The 17,034-nt window shown below is 39.3% G+C and overlaps 1 protein-coding gene across 4 annotated transcripts in view; it reads left to right on the forward strand.

Annotated features, from left to right (window-relative positions):
* Positions 1-17,034, forward strand: part of BRIP1 (BRCA1 interacting helicase 1) — a 93,603-nt gene that overhangs the window by 3,609 nt on the left and 72,960 nt on the right. For all 4 annotated transcript variants that reach the window (XM_053961422.1, XM_053961426.1, XM_053961423.1 and 1 more), the window contains exons 7-14: positions 4,841-5,131; positions 5,584-5,802; positions 6,098-6,297; positions 9,126-9,258; positions 9,797-9,948; positions 10,030-10,201; positions 10,315-10,452; positions 10,817-10,978. In XM_053961422.1, coding sequence (XP_053817397.1) covers positions 4,841-5,131; positions 5,584-5,802; positions 6,098-6,297; positions 9,126-9,258; positions 9,797-9,948; positions 10,030-10,201; positions 10,315-10,452; positions 10,817-10,978 — 1,467 coding nt within the window. The remainder of the gene's footprint in view (positions 1-4,840; positions 5,132-5,583; positions 5,803-6,097; positions 6,298-9,125; positions 9,259-9,796; positions 9,949-10,029; positions 10,202-10,314; positions 10,453-10,816; positions 10,979-17,034) is intronic.

The raw sequence follows: 17,034 nt of genomic DNA on the forward strand, positions 1-17,034 counted from the left end.
TTTATTTCCACTTCTTGTAGCGGAAGTATCACATCAGAAGTTAAGATACAGATGGCACCTGTTTCTGCAGCTTTGTTAGGCATTTTCTGCATTTCTTATTGTTTGAAAATAGATTTTACATAAATGTTTGTTGGAGCAAAAGCAGTAGAAGAGGGCATGTGAGGCAGTAGAGGGCTGAGTGTGAGAGGCCACCTTGTGATGTGGTAGCCACAAAGGAAACCAAAAGCTATAGGATTACTGTAAGATACTGGGAGCTAAATATTTGCTTAAGAGAAGTGAATCTGTGTTGTAGGCCATTTGATGGGAGGTAGTTTTTCTTAGTTTTGGAGAGCTCTGTAGATTTTTGAGTGAGATTTGAAATGCTTTGTGCCACTGAGCTCCTATTGGTAGTTTGAAACCCAAACGCCACCAGAGTGTGCTATTCATTTTCAAATAAAAAGACCTTTCGTCCTTCCTGATTGTAAAATTTCCTGTTGTTCTTTGGTGTGGGTACATGAAAAAATTTGATTTAAAACTTCTAGAAATGTCTTGTCTAGAAGAAAATTGGAAACTAAACAGTATACTGTTTGCTACATCTTTAGAAAGAAGTAACCTAAGAAGAAAGAAAGGGGGTCATTTCTGTTTAAGTTTCTTTTTAAGGATGAAAGAATAAGGTATTATTTTGCTGTGATGAGCTTTTCCTTTAGCAGACTGAGAACTTGTTTGGTATCAAGAAAAATGTAGAAAGTAAAGCCTTATTTCTCATTAGTAGTTCTGAGCCTTAACTGCATTTAGTTCACAACAGGAAGGGCATCACTGCACAGGCTATTAGGTGTAAAAATGCTTTTCTAGTGTGGCTTAGGAGATGAAGTCAACAGAGCTTCTGTGCAAGGCTTACCTTAATGGACTGTGTGTTTAGGGTGATACAATAATGTGATAACAGCATTGTCTTGCTCACTGAGGCAAGCCTGCCTGTGAATAACCTGTGTTTTACAGTGGTCAGCCCTCTGCTTAAAGCAGATTTAGTTTCTTATCAAGTCCTGTTTATACTGCAAGAGGGAGAATGGGTTGGTTGTTGTAAGGTGAGAGGTGCTGCCCAGCACTGCTGCATCACAGCACCTGCAGATGTGTGGCTGAGCATCCAAACCTGTTCTCAGCTGCTCTCACTCCAGAGCCTGGGAATCCATCTCTGGCCCTCTGTATTAACTCCTGCAAGGGAGGGCAGTTCCAGCGTGAGTTTAAAGGGGAAATTATAACCTCAGGGTACTCTCTTGATTACTTCTGTCAAAGCATATGGCCTGAGAAACTGGGGCAGCTGGGTTAAGGAATCCCCATTTCTTGCAGGGAAAGAAAGTAAACAGTAAATGGAGAGTAGTGTAACAAACACTTGGGGTATCAAAAAACAACTGTGAAAAGAATCTGTCTTAATGTGCTAGCCCATTGCAGTTTAACATATTGCTTACAACCTGCACAAAGGGGTTTGAGTGACTTCTGTTACACATTCCAGGGGACTGGCAGCCTGTTACAATCAGGGTCTGGACTCCAGAAGGGGCTAATTTACCACGATGGGATGAAGAAAGTTGTGGATTTGTATTACATGCTCTCACCTGACACCGTATCTGATCCTTTTCCTGCTGATTGACGTTTTGAATGAGCTCTTTGAAGCAAGTTCCAGCTTAATTAAAACGTTTGCTTGGTTAGCAGTGATCTGTGAAAGCCTGTGATAAATATTGAACCGGGTTCACCTGCTGGTGACTGGGGGAGGATAAACAGCTGCTTTGTGTGCTTTAAACAAGAGGCTGCAGCAGCAGCAGAATACTGGGCTTTCTGAGAGCTTCCAAAGGAGCAGTTGAAAAGCTCTGCTAATGTCACTGCTGATATCTCCCTAGATTGTGCTTGTGTGATATTTCACACAAGAGACATTCACTGCTGCAGCATTCAGGTGGCTTTGTAACTGGGAAATGTAGATGGAGATATGAAGAACTCCTCTTACCTCTTTGTGTTTCAAAGATCACAGCCCCAGTGTTTGTTTAGCTCTATTTTACACACAGTACAGGGTGGTGGACTTGATTATTCCTTTTTTAATCGGACTTCCACGTTTTTGCCATATAAATATTGATGTGATAGGCTGTTTTATCTAACCCTGACAGAAGTACAAACAAGCTGCATTAGCCTAAGGTCCATATAGGCTGATATCTGATCTCTAATGGCATCTGTTCCTGGGTGTTTCTGATTAAATACTGCAGAAAGTACAGGAGGATCTTTTTTTGCCCTCTTCCAAATGAAAATCCCTCTTTCAGATTCCAACAGCTGAAAACAGGTTTAGTTCTGAAGCCAGAGGGTATTATGAAATACAATTCTGTTGTCTCAGTGTGAATTACTTCTAATCAGCCTCCTCCCCTAATTCCTTCATAGATAAATTGAAACATTTTCTAGTTTTGTTACATCTAAACCAGTATCTCTGTGGTATGAGTGTAAAAATGTGTGCTTTGAGACAACACTGCCAAGGAAACCCCTTGTTCATGGAGAGATTTCTTTCTTTCTGCTGTAGGAATGGGAGAGGAACACCACATTAGGTGTTGCTATATGATATCCACAGTAGGTTCTTCTTAGAGAAATACAGAGTTAAAATAGTTTGCCTTTAATAAAATTTAAATATGTATTTGAAGGATTCAAGTGTGTATCAACTCACTGCAGTAAAGTGGAAAGAATATGAAGAACTCAACTTTTAAACTGTGTTTTAACCAATTTTCTAAAGTTTTTCTTCATTATGAGGGACCTTCTTAAAAGGTTTTATTTATTAAAGTACTTGGGGCTAATGGTGGCTGTGGCTTTCAGAAATGCTGTGACTACTGCAGGCAGTTTTATTTCTTAACTACTTACTATAAAATCAGCCTGAGTTTACAACTTTCTCATATTGTGGGTTTGAGAGTTTTTTGAACATAAAATTTTTTTCAAAGTTAAAGGTAACATTTTAGTAGTGGAATAATGGCTAAAGTGCTTCTTAATACCAGTATTAGACCAATTCCAAACCTCTTAAACCAAACTTTTAAGCCCACCTGTAAAATACTGTAATTTATAAGCCTCACACATAAGAGCACTTTACTTCTTTTTTATGAAAAGAATAATATCTGGTATTTTAAGCCCACGATAGGAGAACCTTCTGGTCATGTTTTTATATATTAATTTGAGCTGCGTTTTCCTGTTGTTCTAAGAACTCTGGCAAAACAGCTGCCTGATGGGTCTTAATATTTTTCAATTATTTTTATTTGGCTTAGCACAGCAGTGAAATATTAGTGGTAAAGTCTCATCTTGGTGTCCTGTGTATTGTTTTTCCCTCTGAAAACACAATCTGACTTGGATTAAAATTAAAAGATAGGCATATTCTTAAAGGCCCTTCCTAGTCACTGCTTCAGTTAAATTAATTTTTAGCTTGGTAATGTGGTTTTCATTATTTCCAGGAGCAAAGCAGAATCTAAGTGATAGAAATAGCAAGGTAGCATTGGAGCTTTCAGTGTGAGCACAGAGCTGGGCATTGCACGTATGTAACATATACCATATGTCAGCTGTTTCCTGCTTGCCTGGTGACAAGAGCCCCATTCATAACTCTTCTTTTTATCCTTTCAGTGAATAAGTAATTATTCAATATAGAAGGCAGGATATTTGGAACTGGCTATTTAATGTGGCAGCACAGGGTAATGAAATCTGCTGTTCCTGGCAACCTGAGAGGGGAATGTAACAATTCCAGCATGGGTGTAACTTTATCTGCTTTGAGGCCTGTTTATTTGGCACATCAGTGAACCTTTTATCCCAGTGAGTGGCAGCTCCAGAGGGTTACATTTACATGCTCTCTATCATGTATTGTAATATTTAATGGCAGACAAGGCTGAGTGGGGCTGAGGGTAACAAGAACTTGCTTTTCCTTGGAGTGGAAGCTGAAGACAGCTTGATCCCCAGAATTGTGGTGTAACACACAGCATGACTTAGCAGTTGTTTATAATGGATAATCTTACTGACACAATTAAAGGGAGGGAGGAGTACTGCAGTGGGCAGCTACGTGTTGTTACCTGCACTACCACCTGGAGCCCAGATACAAACTGTCTGACTCTGGAAGAACTCTTTATTTTTCATGAGAGGTGTGTTTGGACATGGTTACACTTGAGTTCCTTGTTTCCTATGTGTCTCTTCAAATTCATTATGACAATTTCATGTCAGTTGTTCCAGTATTTAATGTTCTGACAGCAGTGCTTCTCAGGAAGAAAAAAAAAAGGCTTTTGACAGATATTTTACAGGATTAGGTTCTGTTTAGAATTATTCCCTGTGTTTCTTTTATTCTCCTGGTTACTCGATGGCCTTTGGCAGAATGGCACAGGAAACATGTTTCTAATGGAGAGTGTGTGGTGTAGTCTGTTTTATCTGCACACAGAATTCCTGAACTGTCTTCAGTTCTTCTGCTTGCTTTAAGGAAAAATATTATTTTAATTTGAGTGTCTGTTCCAAGTTTTCTTCATTGAAGGTTTTGGACTCTTGCTCTGTAACAGGAGTGTCCTGAGCTGAAGCTTCAGCGTGAGAAGCTTTATTTGCTTTATTTGCATTATTCACATGTGTAAATATTCCACTGGATTAATAATTCTTTCTGTTTGGGTTATGATAAAATTGTGATTGCTGGTAGATTTTTTTTTAGAAATTTCCAGGCAGAAGGATGTGGTGCTTTAACATTTCAGACCTTTTTGCAGCTTGATGGGCAGCCCTGGTGACTGAACCAGCTATCCCAGAGGGCACTTTCCCAGACCATAAGCAGCTTTAGCACATTCATCTCGCAGTGGGATTTTGTGCATCGTTTTTTTGTCTTGGTTTGCAGCCTCCTGGCCCTTGCACTGAGTGTTCCTGTTCTTCTGGGAAAGAACCTGATAAAGATCCCAGTCACACAAAGAAGAAAGAAAACGGAGATCGGTTGTGTGTTCCCAAAATTTTTTTTGGGACACGAACACACAAGCAAATAACCCAGATCAGCAGGGAGCTGAAGAGGACAGCGTATTCCTGTGTCCCCATGACAATCCTTTCCAGCAGGGATTACACCTGTATTCATCCAGTGGTGTCCAACAGTAGTAACAGAAATGAAATGTGTGTAGAATTGCTGGAAGGAAAACATGTGAGTAATTTGGTTTGAGAAAATGAGCATTCATTAAACAAAGTCAGATTTAACAGCTGGAATGAGTGACATTTTTTACTTCTTTCTATTATATTGGTTAAATACCACCTGGTGGCATTAAAATTAAATATTAATTGTAAAAAATCTTGATACACAGTAGCAATAATGTAAAAACTTATGATGACAGGAGTAAGATTTATAACTGCTAGGTTAATGGTGTAATAAGAGTTAAATTATCTCTGGGTTTATAAATGAAGAAGAAAGAAGTGTCCTTTATTGATGTACATTTTAGAAACATGGATTTACGTGAGGTGTTATTGTCTGGCATAAAGAGCAGCTGTGAGAAGTGTTTCTGAGAAATAGCCAAATGCATGGAACATTGGAAGATTTTAGCCTGCTTTGATTTCCTTATTTCTTGTACCCACTAAGCCTCTGCACTTCTTTGCTTTCAGGGCAAGTCCTGCTCTTATTACCACGGTGTTCACAAGCTCAGTGAGCACCATGCCCTGCAGCCTGCGGGGCTCTACCAGGCTTGGGACATTGAAGACCTGGTGAGCCTGGGCAGGAAGCTTCGTGCCTGTCCCTATTTTGCAGCCAGAGAGCTCATGGTGGGGGCAGACATCGTGTTCTGTCCTTATAATTATCTCCTGGACCCACAGATCCGGGACAGTGTGAGTATATTGGTGAGAAGTGGCAAGAACTGAAGTTAAAAAGAAATTACCCGCTGAATATTATGTTTCTGTGGTCAGCTGAGATCCCATGCATGTCCAAAATACTATCTATAGAATAACTCTTGGGGATTTTCCCCCCCTTGGTTATTTTCTAGGTTATGAAAATTGATTCAAAACCTGAAGAGCTTCATCTGCACTGTGATGCACAATATGCATTTTTTAACAGGATCCTGTTAGTTGCTGTTTCTCATGTCTTTCACTCTGTTTCACTAGACAATAATTTTTTTTTTTTTAGATGGACATTAACCTAAAAGACCAAGTAGTCATTTTGGATGAAGCCCACAACATTGAGGACTGTGCTCGGGAGTCCGTGAGCTACGGGGTTACCGAGAGCCAGCTGCGAGCTGCCCGAGAGGAGCTCGATTTCATGGTCAACAACAACATCAGGCAGAAGCACCATGAGCCCCTCCGAGCTGTGTGCTGCTCCTTGATAAAGTAAGGCAACTTTCTTATTGCTTTATATCAATTAATATTTTTTTAATTACCTTTAGATTCCTTTGGATGGTATAAGTTACTCTGTCACATCAGATAAAATGCAACAAAGGTACACTTACAATTATGCAGTTGTTTGATTTATGTTCATCTGAGGAATCCGCAGGGTTTGATCAATTAAAGGAACTGCTGGTCTCGCATGGGAACATTGAAGTTCTCTTTAGAAAAGTCTTGTGCTCTGGAATGATGTGCTGCTCTTTATGGGGCTTTTTTGGACTCCTGGTTTATAAAGCTCAGTATGAAAATTTTCATAAGATGAATTTTTGTATTTCCCACATTTGTTTGCTTATTTGACAAATACTAATAGCATTATTTTGTCAAAGAATTAAATAGGTCATGTTTATAGAATGCTTTCAGAGCCTTGGACAGAAAGTATTTGGAATGGTTTGGAATCTGTTCTTGGAATCAGATTGGAATCCACTGAATTCTTCATAGCTGAAAGTGAATTTGTCAGTCATGCCCTTTGTTTTCCCTGGGAAGCGACTTCCTGGAAGGGGAAGAGCTGGGCATAAGTTGAAAATCATGAGAGGGGATGTAACAAAAGCAAATGGACAGAAGTCCAGGAAGAAACAAGAGGTCCAGGGCAAAGTCTTTTGGGTGAAGTAGAAGTATCAAAGTCAGCAGAAAAAGGTGAATAATGCTACAAGTGACTTTGCAGTTAACTGAGTTCTGCTTCAGTGTGTGCTGTACTCATTTTGCTGCAATAGACTGTGCAGCACAGCACAGGAGGAGCTCACTCTCCCATCCTCTCTCTCTGCTCAGAGTTAATGTTTGTGTCACACAGAGACAAGGGACTTTTTCTGCTTGGCAGAAGCCAATTCTCCTACCTTGGATATTTCAAATGTTAAACTTTAGTAAAAGATAAGAATAGCATGGCTGAAGATTTGATTGCGTCAAGCTTTTTAACCTTATCAGGAAAACTAAGGTTGATTGTCTTGGCAAATCTGCCAGCAGCATGAAAAGCAGTTGCTGGAAAGCAGAAGACTGGGTGTAAATAGCCAGTAATAGGTAAAATGCACCTGCACAGTGACATGGCTTTGCCAAATGCATGGGGAGCTAGAAAAAAAATCTTATTTCACTTCTAAAGATCCTGGGCCCTCATTCCAGAAAGCACTTAAGGATGGGCTTAGTGCCACAGGGGTGCTGCAGTGACCTTTGTGAGGAATTTGCAGATAGGCCAGTGGAGGTGTGCTGGCAGGCTCTGCTGCTGAGATACACATTTAGCAGGACTGATCACTTTGGTCAATGGAATATGCTGTGTCAACAGTGGAATTTTCTGGTAGTGAGGGAAGCAGCAAATACTCTTCCTGGAATTGAAGGCATGTGTGCAACACCCATTCATTCTTTTCCTGGAAATATTCCATACAGCAATTTTCACTTCAAAACCAGAGATAACCTTTCTGGGAATCGAGCTGATTTTATTTATGCTTCCTGCTTAGCTCTAAAAATAATTTAACAGGCTTTGCAAGTAAATGCTTTAATGTTAGATGGAATTTATTTGAGAGTTTAGGGTGTTTTTTGGTGATATTTGGCCAATGTGTTAAGTATGTATTTGCATTTATTGTTTCAAAAGTATGTGATGGTGTTTGAAGTTCATAACAGGGAAACATTTTGCATTTCCTGAAGTGTTTTACCCACTGTAAATCTGTTTGATTCCTGTCACAGGGGCCTTGTCCTAATTTCAATTCCAGGTCTTTTTGATGCTACATTTAAGAAGCTGAGGCCAAATTCTCCCTGTGTTAGTGGTCACCATTCCTTAATAAGATAAAGCAAATTTTAGCCAAAGAAGTGATTGTTGTGGCAGTACTAGTGGGGTTTTGTTTGCATTTAACCTGGCAGAAGGGAAGTTATATTTTAATTGTTCCATGGATCAGATTATTTGTGGTGACAGGGCAGGAAATCTAGAACTGAAACAGTCCCAGAGCCTTGCTCTTGAGTTGCTAATGATGAACTGGTTTTGCAGGTAAATATTTTGAGCTGTTGCAGCACTGACAGCTGTCTTTTTGATGCCTCCTGCCTTTTGATGGAGCAGACAGCTCCAGCCTTTCCTGGGAGGGAGGGAGAGAGGGAGCTGCCTGCTTTTCTAACCAGAGACAAAGGGCTTGTGGTACTGCAGGGATGAAGGAGAACATGCTCACCCAGAGAAAATTCCAGCTCTGCCACAAATGAGATGATCTCTGTGTTTAGCTCCTGCTTTTAGCAGTCAATCACATTTTGCATTGTATTACAATTATAATTCTGCTTCAAGTTGCAGCAGTTGCCAATACCTGTGGGTAGGTTTAAATGGGCACTCTTTATTGCCCCACTTTCCCTCCCATGTGTAAATATGAAAAGTGTTCATTTCATGCCTCAGGATTTGTTCTTAATTGGAAAGTCAGCAGTTGACAGGGATGATAAACCAACCTGCAGCAACTGGAGTAGTGATGAGTGACTTTAAATATGTAGCAGAAGTCTTGCTTGAATGAGCCTGATATATCATAAGAGGAAATTAGATTTTAATTCCTTTTCTTCATTATCTATTATATAAAGTATAAACACATGGGGAGAAATTTTCTTCTCATTTCAATGAGCTGCATCCAAAGCAGTTCCATGGGAGTTCAAGAGTGAAAAACAAGCATAAAGGAAAAGCAGAATCTCTCTCCTTACATGTGGTAAAACATTCATCATCTTAGAAGTCTGGTGCAATTTTTGAGGTTTGCTTTGTACGTGCAAAGTGTCTCTAAATCTCTGAAATCAATGCTGAAATGATTTCTGCTTTTTCTCTCTTTCAGCTGGTTGCAGGAGAGCTCTGGGCAGCTGGTGGAGAGAGCCTATGAAACTGCCTGTAAGGTGTGGAGTGGCAAAGAAATGCTCAACTTTCTGTACAAAATGGGAATAACTGGGATTACTTTTCCCATTTTACAGGTAATGTTGTGTGCTGTATAAATGAGCACCACCATGCATAATATTGAGGGTGTTAAACATCTTAAAATGCACATAAGTTAAATGGAAACAGGTCTTTTCATTTACTGCAATGCTGAAAAGTTGTCTGAAAATGATTCCTGATGAAAATCAGGAGTAATCCACTCGAGCTACTGGAATTTGTGGAGAATCAATGTTTTGAAGGATACAGTTGCTCACATACAGTTATTTGAATTGAACCATCGAGCCAGTGATATTTTGCCTGTTCTATCCAGCTGCACTTTTATTGAGTGTTGAAATGTTTTTACCCTATTTTCAAGTTTACCCCTCCTTTCTGTGTAAGCCAGCTATGTTAAAAGGATTGGTAAAAATTGAAAGTATTGTTCCCTTTCCATTGGCCCTTCTTTGTCCTTTTCCCTCTGACTTTATAGGGATTTTAATTGAACTTTTAAAGCAGTGAGCTGACAGTCTTGTATCCCTGTTAACTTTGGTTTAGAGAAGACACTTAGAATGTTATTAATATGGAATTTACCTCTTGCAGAAACATCTTGTTGCTGTCCTGGAAAAAGAAGAAAAAGTGTCTATGCATGGGAGAGAGGAACTTATTGAGGTGCCAGTTGTGAGCCCTGCAGCACAGATCGTGCTCAAAGGCCTGTTCATGGTCCTTTCCTGTCTTTTCAAAGAGAACAGCAGGTCAGGTCTAACATTTATCAGCTGAATGCTCACAATTTGATTGCTTAATTGTAATTTTTACTGATATTTCTCTCTGTATAGGTTTGCAGATGATTACAGGGTTGCTCTACAACAAACTTACACCTGGATGACTGAAGACCAACGTGATGATGCAGATACAAGTTCCTTCTTTACGAGGCCCAAGCACAAAAAGAGTTCAAGGCAGAAAACCCTTGTCCACATGCTGAATTTTTGGTGCTTGAACCCTGCTGTGGTGAGCTGAGTGTGAAGAAAAGATAAAATAATCTGAGTGATAGCAAATACACATCAGATCTGAGAGGGATTGTGTTGATTTTCTAAATTCCTGCTTTTCTTTCTCCCACCTAGGCTTTTTCTGACTTAAATGAAGTTAGAACAATTGTTCTGACATCGGGCACGCTCTCTCCCATGGATTCCTTTTCCTCAGAGCTTGGTGTGAAGTTTTCCATTCAGCTGGAGGCGAATCACGTTATCCGGAATTCCCAGGTATTGGGCATGGCTGTTGCCTCTCCTGAGCTCTGATGCTGCCCATGGTACTAAAGCCAAATAAAAGTGATGGCAAACCCTTTCTGTCAGTTAAAAGAAAGGTCCAGACTGTTGCTTGGCTTAATGCAATGGAAAAGAACATTTTCAAATGAATAAAGAGGCAACTTTTAGACACATTTCCCTAGAAAAGTTTCTTGTGTTATATTGGTAACAGCCATCTCACATCAATTACTGCACTTCAAGTACTGAAATGAATTTAAGAAATATCTCAGTATTTCTTTCACACTTAAAATGTCATTACTGAACCTGATGTGATTTATCCAGCCTGGTTTAGAGTTAACTTTCTGCCTGTGGAACACCCCAGGTTTGGGTCGGCACGGTGGGAGCGGGCCCCAATGGGCGGAAGTTGTGTGCGACGTTCCAGCACGCAGAGACCTTCGAGTTCCAGGATGAGGTGGGAGCCCTGCTGCTGTCAGTCTGTCAGACACTTGGCCAAGGAATCTTGTGCTTTTTGCCATCCTATAAGGTAAGGAAATCTGTTAAGGAATTGGTAAGGAATTGCTGTTCTTCCCCTCAAACCACACACCTTTGAAAATGCACTGTGTGATCTTCTGCTTTATGCATCAACATACAGAAATGTTTATCAAATAAATGTATTGTAATAACACAGTGGGATGATATTGTTATTTCATTCAGGTTTGTTTTCATGAGCAAACATGTTTGGTTTTTCTCAACAGATGCACTTATTAACACAGACAATCATTTCAATCAGCATTACCATAAAACCAGCCAGATCCATAATTTTTCCTTATGTTGTTTCCCTGAAGGTTTATAAATTGTTTATTGAGAAAAAAATTAAAAATCACATAATGAAATGATACTTTCTGTATGACTCAGCAGCAAGAATGTCTTTGCATGTTCTTTCTGTGCTATCAGAATGCAGAATTCATCCACTTAATTTCTCCTTCCCTTGTTTCTTGTTCCATTTCACTGCATTGGAGATTGGAGTGTATTTTTCTTTAGTCAGGGGAATTGCTCACTGACATTGGTTGAAAGAAATCAACTTTCTCCATTTCAAACTATGTGATATCTAATTTCACTGACAACAGTTATCTAATTAAGGTTAATCTGGATCTCCCCGTAGTTCTGCTTTCTTCTCTATTTGTTATTACTTTTGTTTATGGTCAGGAACAGGAATATAGACCTGCAAGATAATTCTGTAACCCATACTCATTTTTCTTGTAGTGCTTGCAAGAGTGTGACTTTTCAAATTTTAAATGATTATTTATGATTTTTAAAAATCATCTTAACAGACAAAACACAAAGACCTCTCAAAAAATCCTACCAAATGATTGAAAACACCAACATGATGGAAATAGAATTTCAGATCTTTCCGCTCATGCCTAAGGTTCCTAAGCAGAGAATATTTTACAAAATTAAATAAAAAATATTTATTCTTTTTTTAGAAACACTTCATCTTTTATTATTTAACTGGCAGGCTGTAAAGGGAGGATTGTTCTTGCCTGGGTGTCTTTAGGAATTGGAACCACAGTGCAATTCCTGACAGTAACCATTAGGTGACCACATCAGACCAGGTAATGTAAGCCCCTGAAAAAAGCAGATTACTGACCATAAATTTATTTAACCTCACAAAACTCTGCACTCCCATGCAAAGGAAATGATCTGACAAGAAATCTCCAATTCATTTAAGAATTTAACTGGAGCATCTCTAAGTTTCCAGCATTATGTTTCTACGTGTGTCATGTTGGAGAGTTGATCTTCCATATCCAGACCTGACAAATATTTATGAGAATATCAATGTGAATTGCAAGTACAGAAAGACTTTGTAATGACATTTAATAAAGGAGGAAAACAATTGCTGGCCAGCTCTGGAGCCTTCCTCCCCCTGCCCTTCTGCCTCACTGAAAGGTCACCCCACACACGCTGAGTGTTCTGTTCTTTGTAGGAACACTCCCTGAGCCCAGCAAAGTATTGATAAATAGAAATTGCAGACAATTGAAGGATGATATTTTAAAATCACATTGCCAATATTTTTCTATGGATGCCCTTTTTCTTCCTACTACTTTTATTCAGGATTGGGTTGCCTTTAAGTCTGAGATTAATATGTTGAAAATACAGAATAATGTAAGCACATTAATACAGGGAAAACAAAGTATTCTTTCATCATCAGAAAGAATATTTGCATCTCAAAAGTGATTTTCATAGGAAATTGCTGCCTCTCTTTAAAAAGCTGCTGCCTTCAAAGGAATTTTTCAAGGCTGTCAAGATCTGATTAATACACATGGTCATGGACCTCACTATTATGATTTAAGCAGATTTTTTGATGGCTCAATCTGTTTTATGAATTGAAGCTTCAACTTTGGAATAAGTGACAAATAAAGGTGTTTTTTTGGTCCTGTCTGGAAGGCTAAGGACAATGTTTTGAATTTTAAGTGCTTTCTGTCCAGGTAATTTGATGGAGCTGGAATTTAGTTTGGTATGTACAGTGGATTTCAGTTTGGAATTACTGCCTGCAATGTGAATGGGGGAAAAAGCGATAGCAGATAAATTTCCCTTTATCTTAATCAATTATTTGAGTAAATATATTTTTATTTGAAGAGTGGCTGTTTAAAAATATATGTATAGCAAATATATGGAGTTAATGCAGTGGAGGAAGATATATGGATGGGCAAACAGCCCATCAGCTGTGCATCCCCATGTTTGATAGGTGTCTGTGATGGTTCATGTGGGGTAATTCACAAACAACATGGAAATTTTTAATGTCATTGTTGGAGTAGTGGCACATTGACTTTTTAAAAAATCAGCTTGATCTTAACATTCACTAAATTCCAAAGCTCCATCATTTTTAATGCTCCAAAAACTGGTGATACTATGCAGCAAAAATGCATTTATGTGAAAATCAGTAGCAACTCCAGCAAAAACCACTCTATAAAAGAGAATATCAGAAGGTGAAAAGATTGCCCAGAAATCTAAGATGCTTTTAAACAAGATTAAGATAAGGCCCATTAGGGCTCATGTTGCCAACCTGTCTGCATTAAGATCTATCTTGCCTGGTGCCTGCATCTTGGATGATTCATTCAATATGTGTCATGTCAAAGTCAGGCTATCCAGCAAGGAGAAAAATGCTAATGCTTATAAATTTTAGTGATATTCCATCATGATGAATTAACTGACCTTTCTTAGTAGCATTTTTTTTTTTTAACAAAAGATGCTTTGGACAAGGATGTTAATGTTGGTTTGGTTTGTTGTGTTCTCTGAGGCACTGTTGGTTAATTTGGGTCTGCTAATTGAGGAGTCATCACTTGGAAGCAGAATTTTTACAGTTGTAGTTGAAAAGGGTTTGAAAGAGTGTTTTCAACAGGAAAACTTAGGAGCTGATAAGAATTCTCTGCTTTAAAACCTCAGCTCATTGCAGGGAGGTTGGACTGAATCCCATTTAAAGGTTCCTTGCAACTCAAACTATTCCATGATCATAGAATAGTGGCACAATTAGCATAAATTAGCATGGAAATTATTCATGCTGCATTGCACTGGCTGTTTTCCTTGAGAATTTTGGGGTAAGGTTATAGTGATCACACACAGCAACTTTTGCCACTTGCAAAAATAAATGCTGAATTTCTCAGCTGAGCTTTTATTTGTCTCATAACTTCAGGAGCTGCCAGTTCAGAGTTGAAGCTCTGTCAGTCTCATCCCATTTTCCTGCTCTCTGGGCTGCTGATGTTTTCTGGAGTGGGAACAGCCAGGATTGGGTGACAGCAAATCCCTTTGGGCTGGAGCTCCTCTCCTTGTTGCTTGGCTCCCTCTCCCTGTGTCAGGTATCCACCAAACCTGCAGAGGAGTCTCAGGCAGGTGTTGTTTGCCCTTGTGCTGACAAACCACTCCTGGCACCCTCCCACAGCTCCAGACAGGCAGGAATTAACAATATTAATTAACTCTGAGCAGCATGGAGCTGGTTTCAACAGACTGAGAATGTTCAGGTTCAGGAGAATGATTTGGAATCAACAGGAGGGACCTGAGTTTAACCTCTGGCTGTGTCCACATGGATTTAAACCCTGGCATCATGTAAATGTGGCACCCTCAGATGTGGCAGGCTGAGGGAGGGATATCATTTCATGATTAATTCTCAGTGTCTGGCTCTTCTTCATTTCAGACAGAGCCTTTTCTTACTGAGATACATGAGATTGGTAGAAATTCTTGTTTTCAAGAAGTCTTTCAGTAACAGACAATGAATAAAACTCTGAAAAGACAGTATTTTCATTTCTAAAACTTTCCTGAAACATGGGTTTGTAAATAAATTATAAGAAACCCATTTTTTCTGCCATCAATAAAACAAAGCAATGCTGCTTTCAGACAACTTTTACTTATTTAATAAATTACTTCAATAAATTTCCAAAGGATGGTAGTCTGTTTAGCCCAGCCTATTAAAAGCATTAAGATTTGAACACTGGCTGTTAAAATGAGTAAATGGCAATATCACAAAGTTAAACAAATGCCAAAAAACATTTTCCAGAGTACTGGGATTGTAACAATACCATTAATGAGGGCAAAGAGGTTTTAATGCAATTTGCACATTCTAAAGTTTCAAAAAGAGGTTTTGAGTTAGTGCATTATTAATGTTCTGAACATCTGGAACTATGTAAGAGCCACAGACATTGAGCAAGTGCAGGGTTTCCCCACTAGGTCTGATGCTGGCTGATTTCCTCCCCAGCTAAAAGCTTGTTTTTAGAAGTTTGAGACAGTAAAATGACAATATCCAGATAAGAGAGAAACATTCCACAGCCTCTTTTTGCTTGTATTATGTACAGAGGAATAATTGGAAACCATTAGGTTCATGCAGTTAAAAGGTGAATTCGAAATTAAATAGGAAAATAGTTCTTTGCACCACAGATGGGGCTCTGAGGAATTATCTACTGAGTTCCATTAAAATGCTGAACTTTTTCTGTTGGGTATATTTCTGTATTATATGCAGGAATAAATGCTTCATCAGGAGTAATAATCTCCTTGATGCTCCTGTTGACAGCTGTAGGAGGGCTTTGAAAAAGAGATTTACTCCTGTGTGTAAATATTTGCAGGGTGTAAGGATCTGTTCGTGTCATTTATGACAGAGATTTCTTCTTTAAAGTTACATCAACATTAACTTTCTGCATAATTTTAGTGTTAGAGAATGTAATTGACACAGTTACAGCCTGAAAATGCTGCAGGAAACGAGAATGTTTCAATGTTTCATCCAGTTTTAGATGTTTTGACTGCAGCTAATGCCCAGCATCTCTGGCATGGAAAGGAAGATGCTTTTGGCATTTCAGGAGTAAGTTACAAAATAATTGTAAATTAATAATGATGCTCACTTTCTGCCCAGCATTTGCTTTCTGCTCCCAAGGGAGAGGTTTTCTCTTTCTCCAGAAGCCTCATTTGTTTGAGCCAAACTGCTGCACTGGCCCTGTGACAGAGAGAGAGACCCCAAAGCTGGAGAGGGCTTTAGGGACAGGATCCTGGCACCCTTCTGCCTCAAACTTCTGCCTAAGAGGAGAGCAGGGGGAGGGAGGAGTAATGAAACCACCCCTGAGGGGCACCTGGGGCTTGTCCTGGCACTCTGGGCTGAGCAGTGCCCTGGAAGGGCCAGGAGTTGTTTTGGTGCTGCCCCGAGAGGGCTCTGACACCACAGCGACCCTTTGGGGTTTTATTTCTCTTTGGAAGGGGAGACTCCTTGCCAGGTTTAAAGCTGGTCCTTTGTCCTTCCTCTGATGGAAATCTTGGGGAAGTGAATTCTGTCTGATGGCCATGGTTTGGGGAAAATGAGCTCCAAAAAAAAGCTGAGTTCTAATGGCTCCCAAATTATTAATTTCAACATTTGCATCTAATAAATGTAGATAGAATTTCATTTTCCTTGTCCATATTATTTCTTCATTGCTTGTTTTTTTTGCTCTTCCCCTGCACTGGTAGTTTTCTTTTTGAACTTTATCTCAGCTTCTTTATGTTTTATGGGATTTTTGTTCCCATTAATCATATACAGTATCTACTTTCAGTTGAGTTCTCTATTTTCCATCATTTCAATATCAGTCATATAAACTGTCTAGCTATTGATGCTCTCACAGTCATCCAGAAATACAATTATCTGAGGTGCTTTCTGAGAGCTCCAAGAGCTCTGTAAATCCTAATGTGATTCCTGAAGTCTACAGTTTGCTTTTCCCATTGACTTGGCCATAGAAATGTCTGTAAAAGTGTGAGAGGGAAAATTTTAACCATTCCCTCCCAACACTTTGCTCTGCTTTGGGCACTGTTGAGAAATTGCTTCAAATAGGAAAAAAAACAGGAGCAGAAGGAATGATAAACTCCATACAAAAATAATTGGAATGAGAGTTTTTCTATAAGCAGGTATATAATATTTATCTTTAATGTCATCAGTTCAATCCAGCTGTGCCAAATTAAATTTGCAGATGGAGCTGGCAATTCACACCCTGGCAGGATCATTTCTTGTGGAGTTACAGAGGCTGCAGCAAACTCACAGCCAGAATAGTGCTGGGTTCTGCAGAGGAATAACTGAAGTGTTGGGTAGTTGAAGTT

This window comes from Vidua chalybeata, chromosome 20, assembly GCF_026979565.1.
Source record: "Vidua chalybeata isolate OUT-0048 chromosome 20, bVidCha1 merged haplotype, whole genome shotgun sequence".
Classification (NCBI taxonomy): Eukaryota; Metazoa; Chordata; class Aves; order Passeriformes; family Viduidae; genus Vidua; species Vidua chalybeata.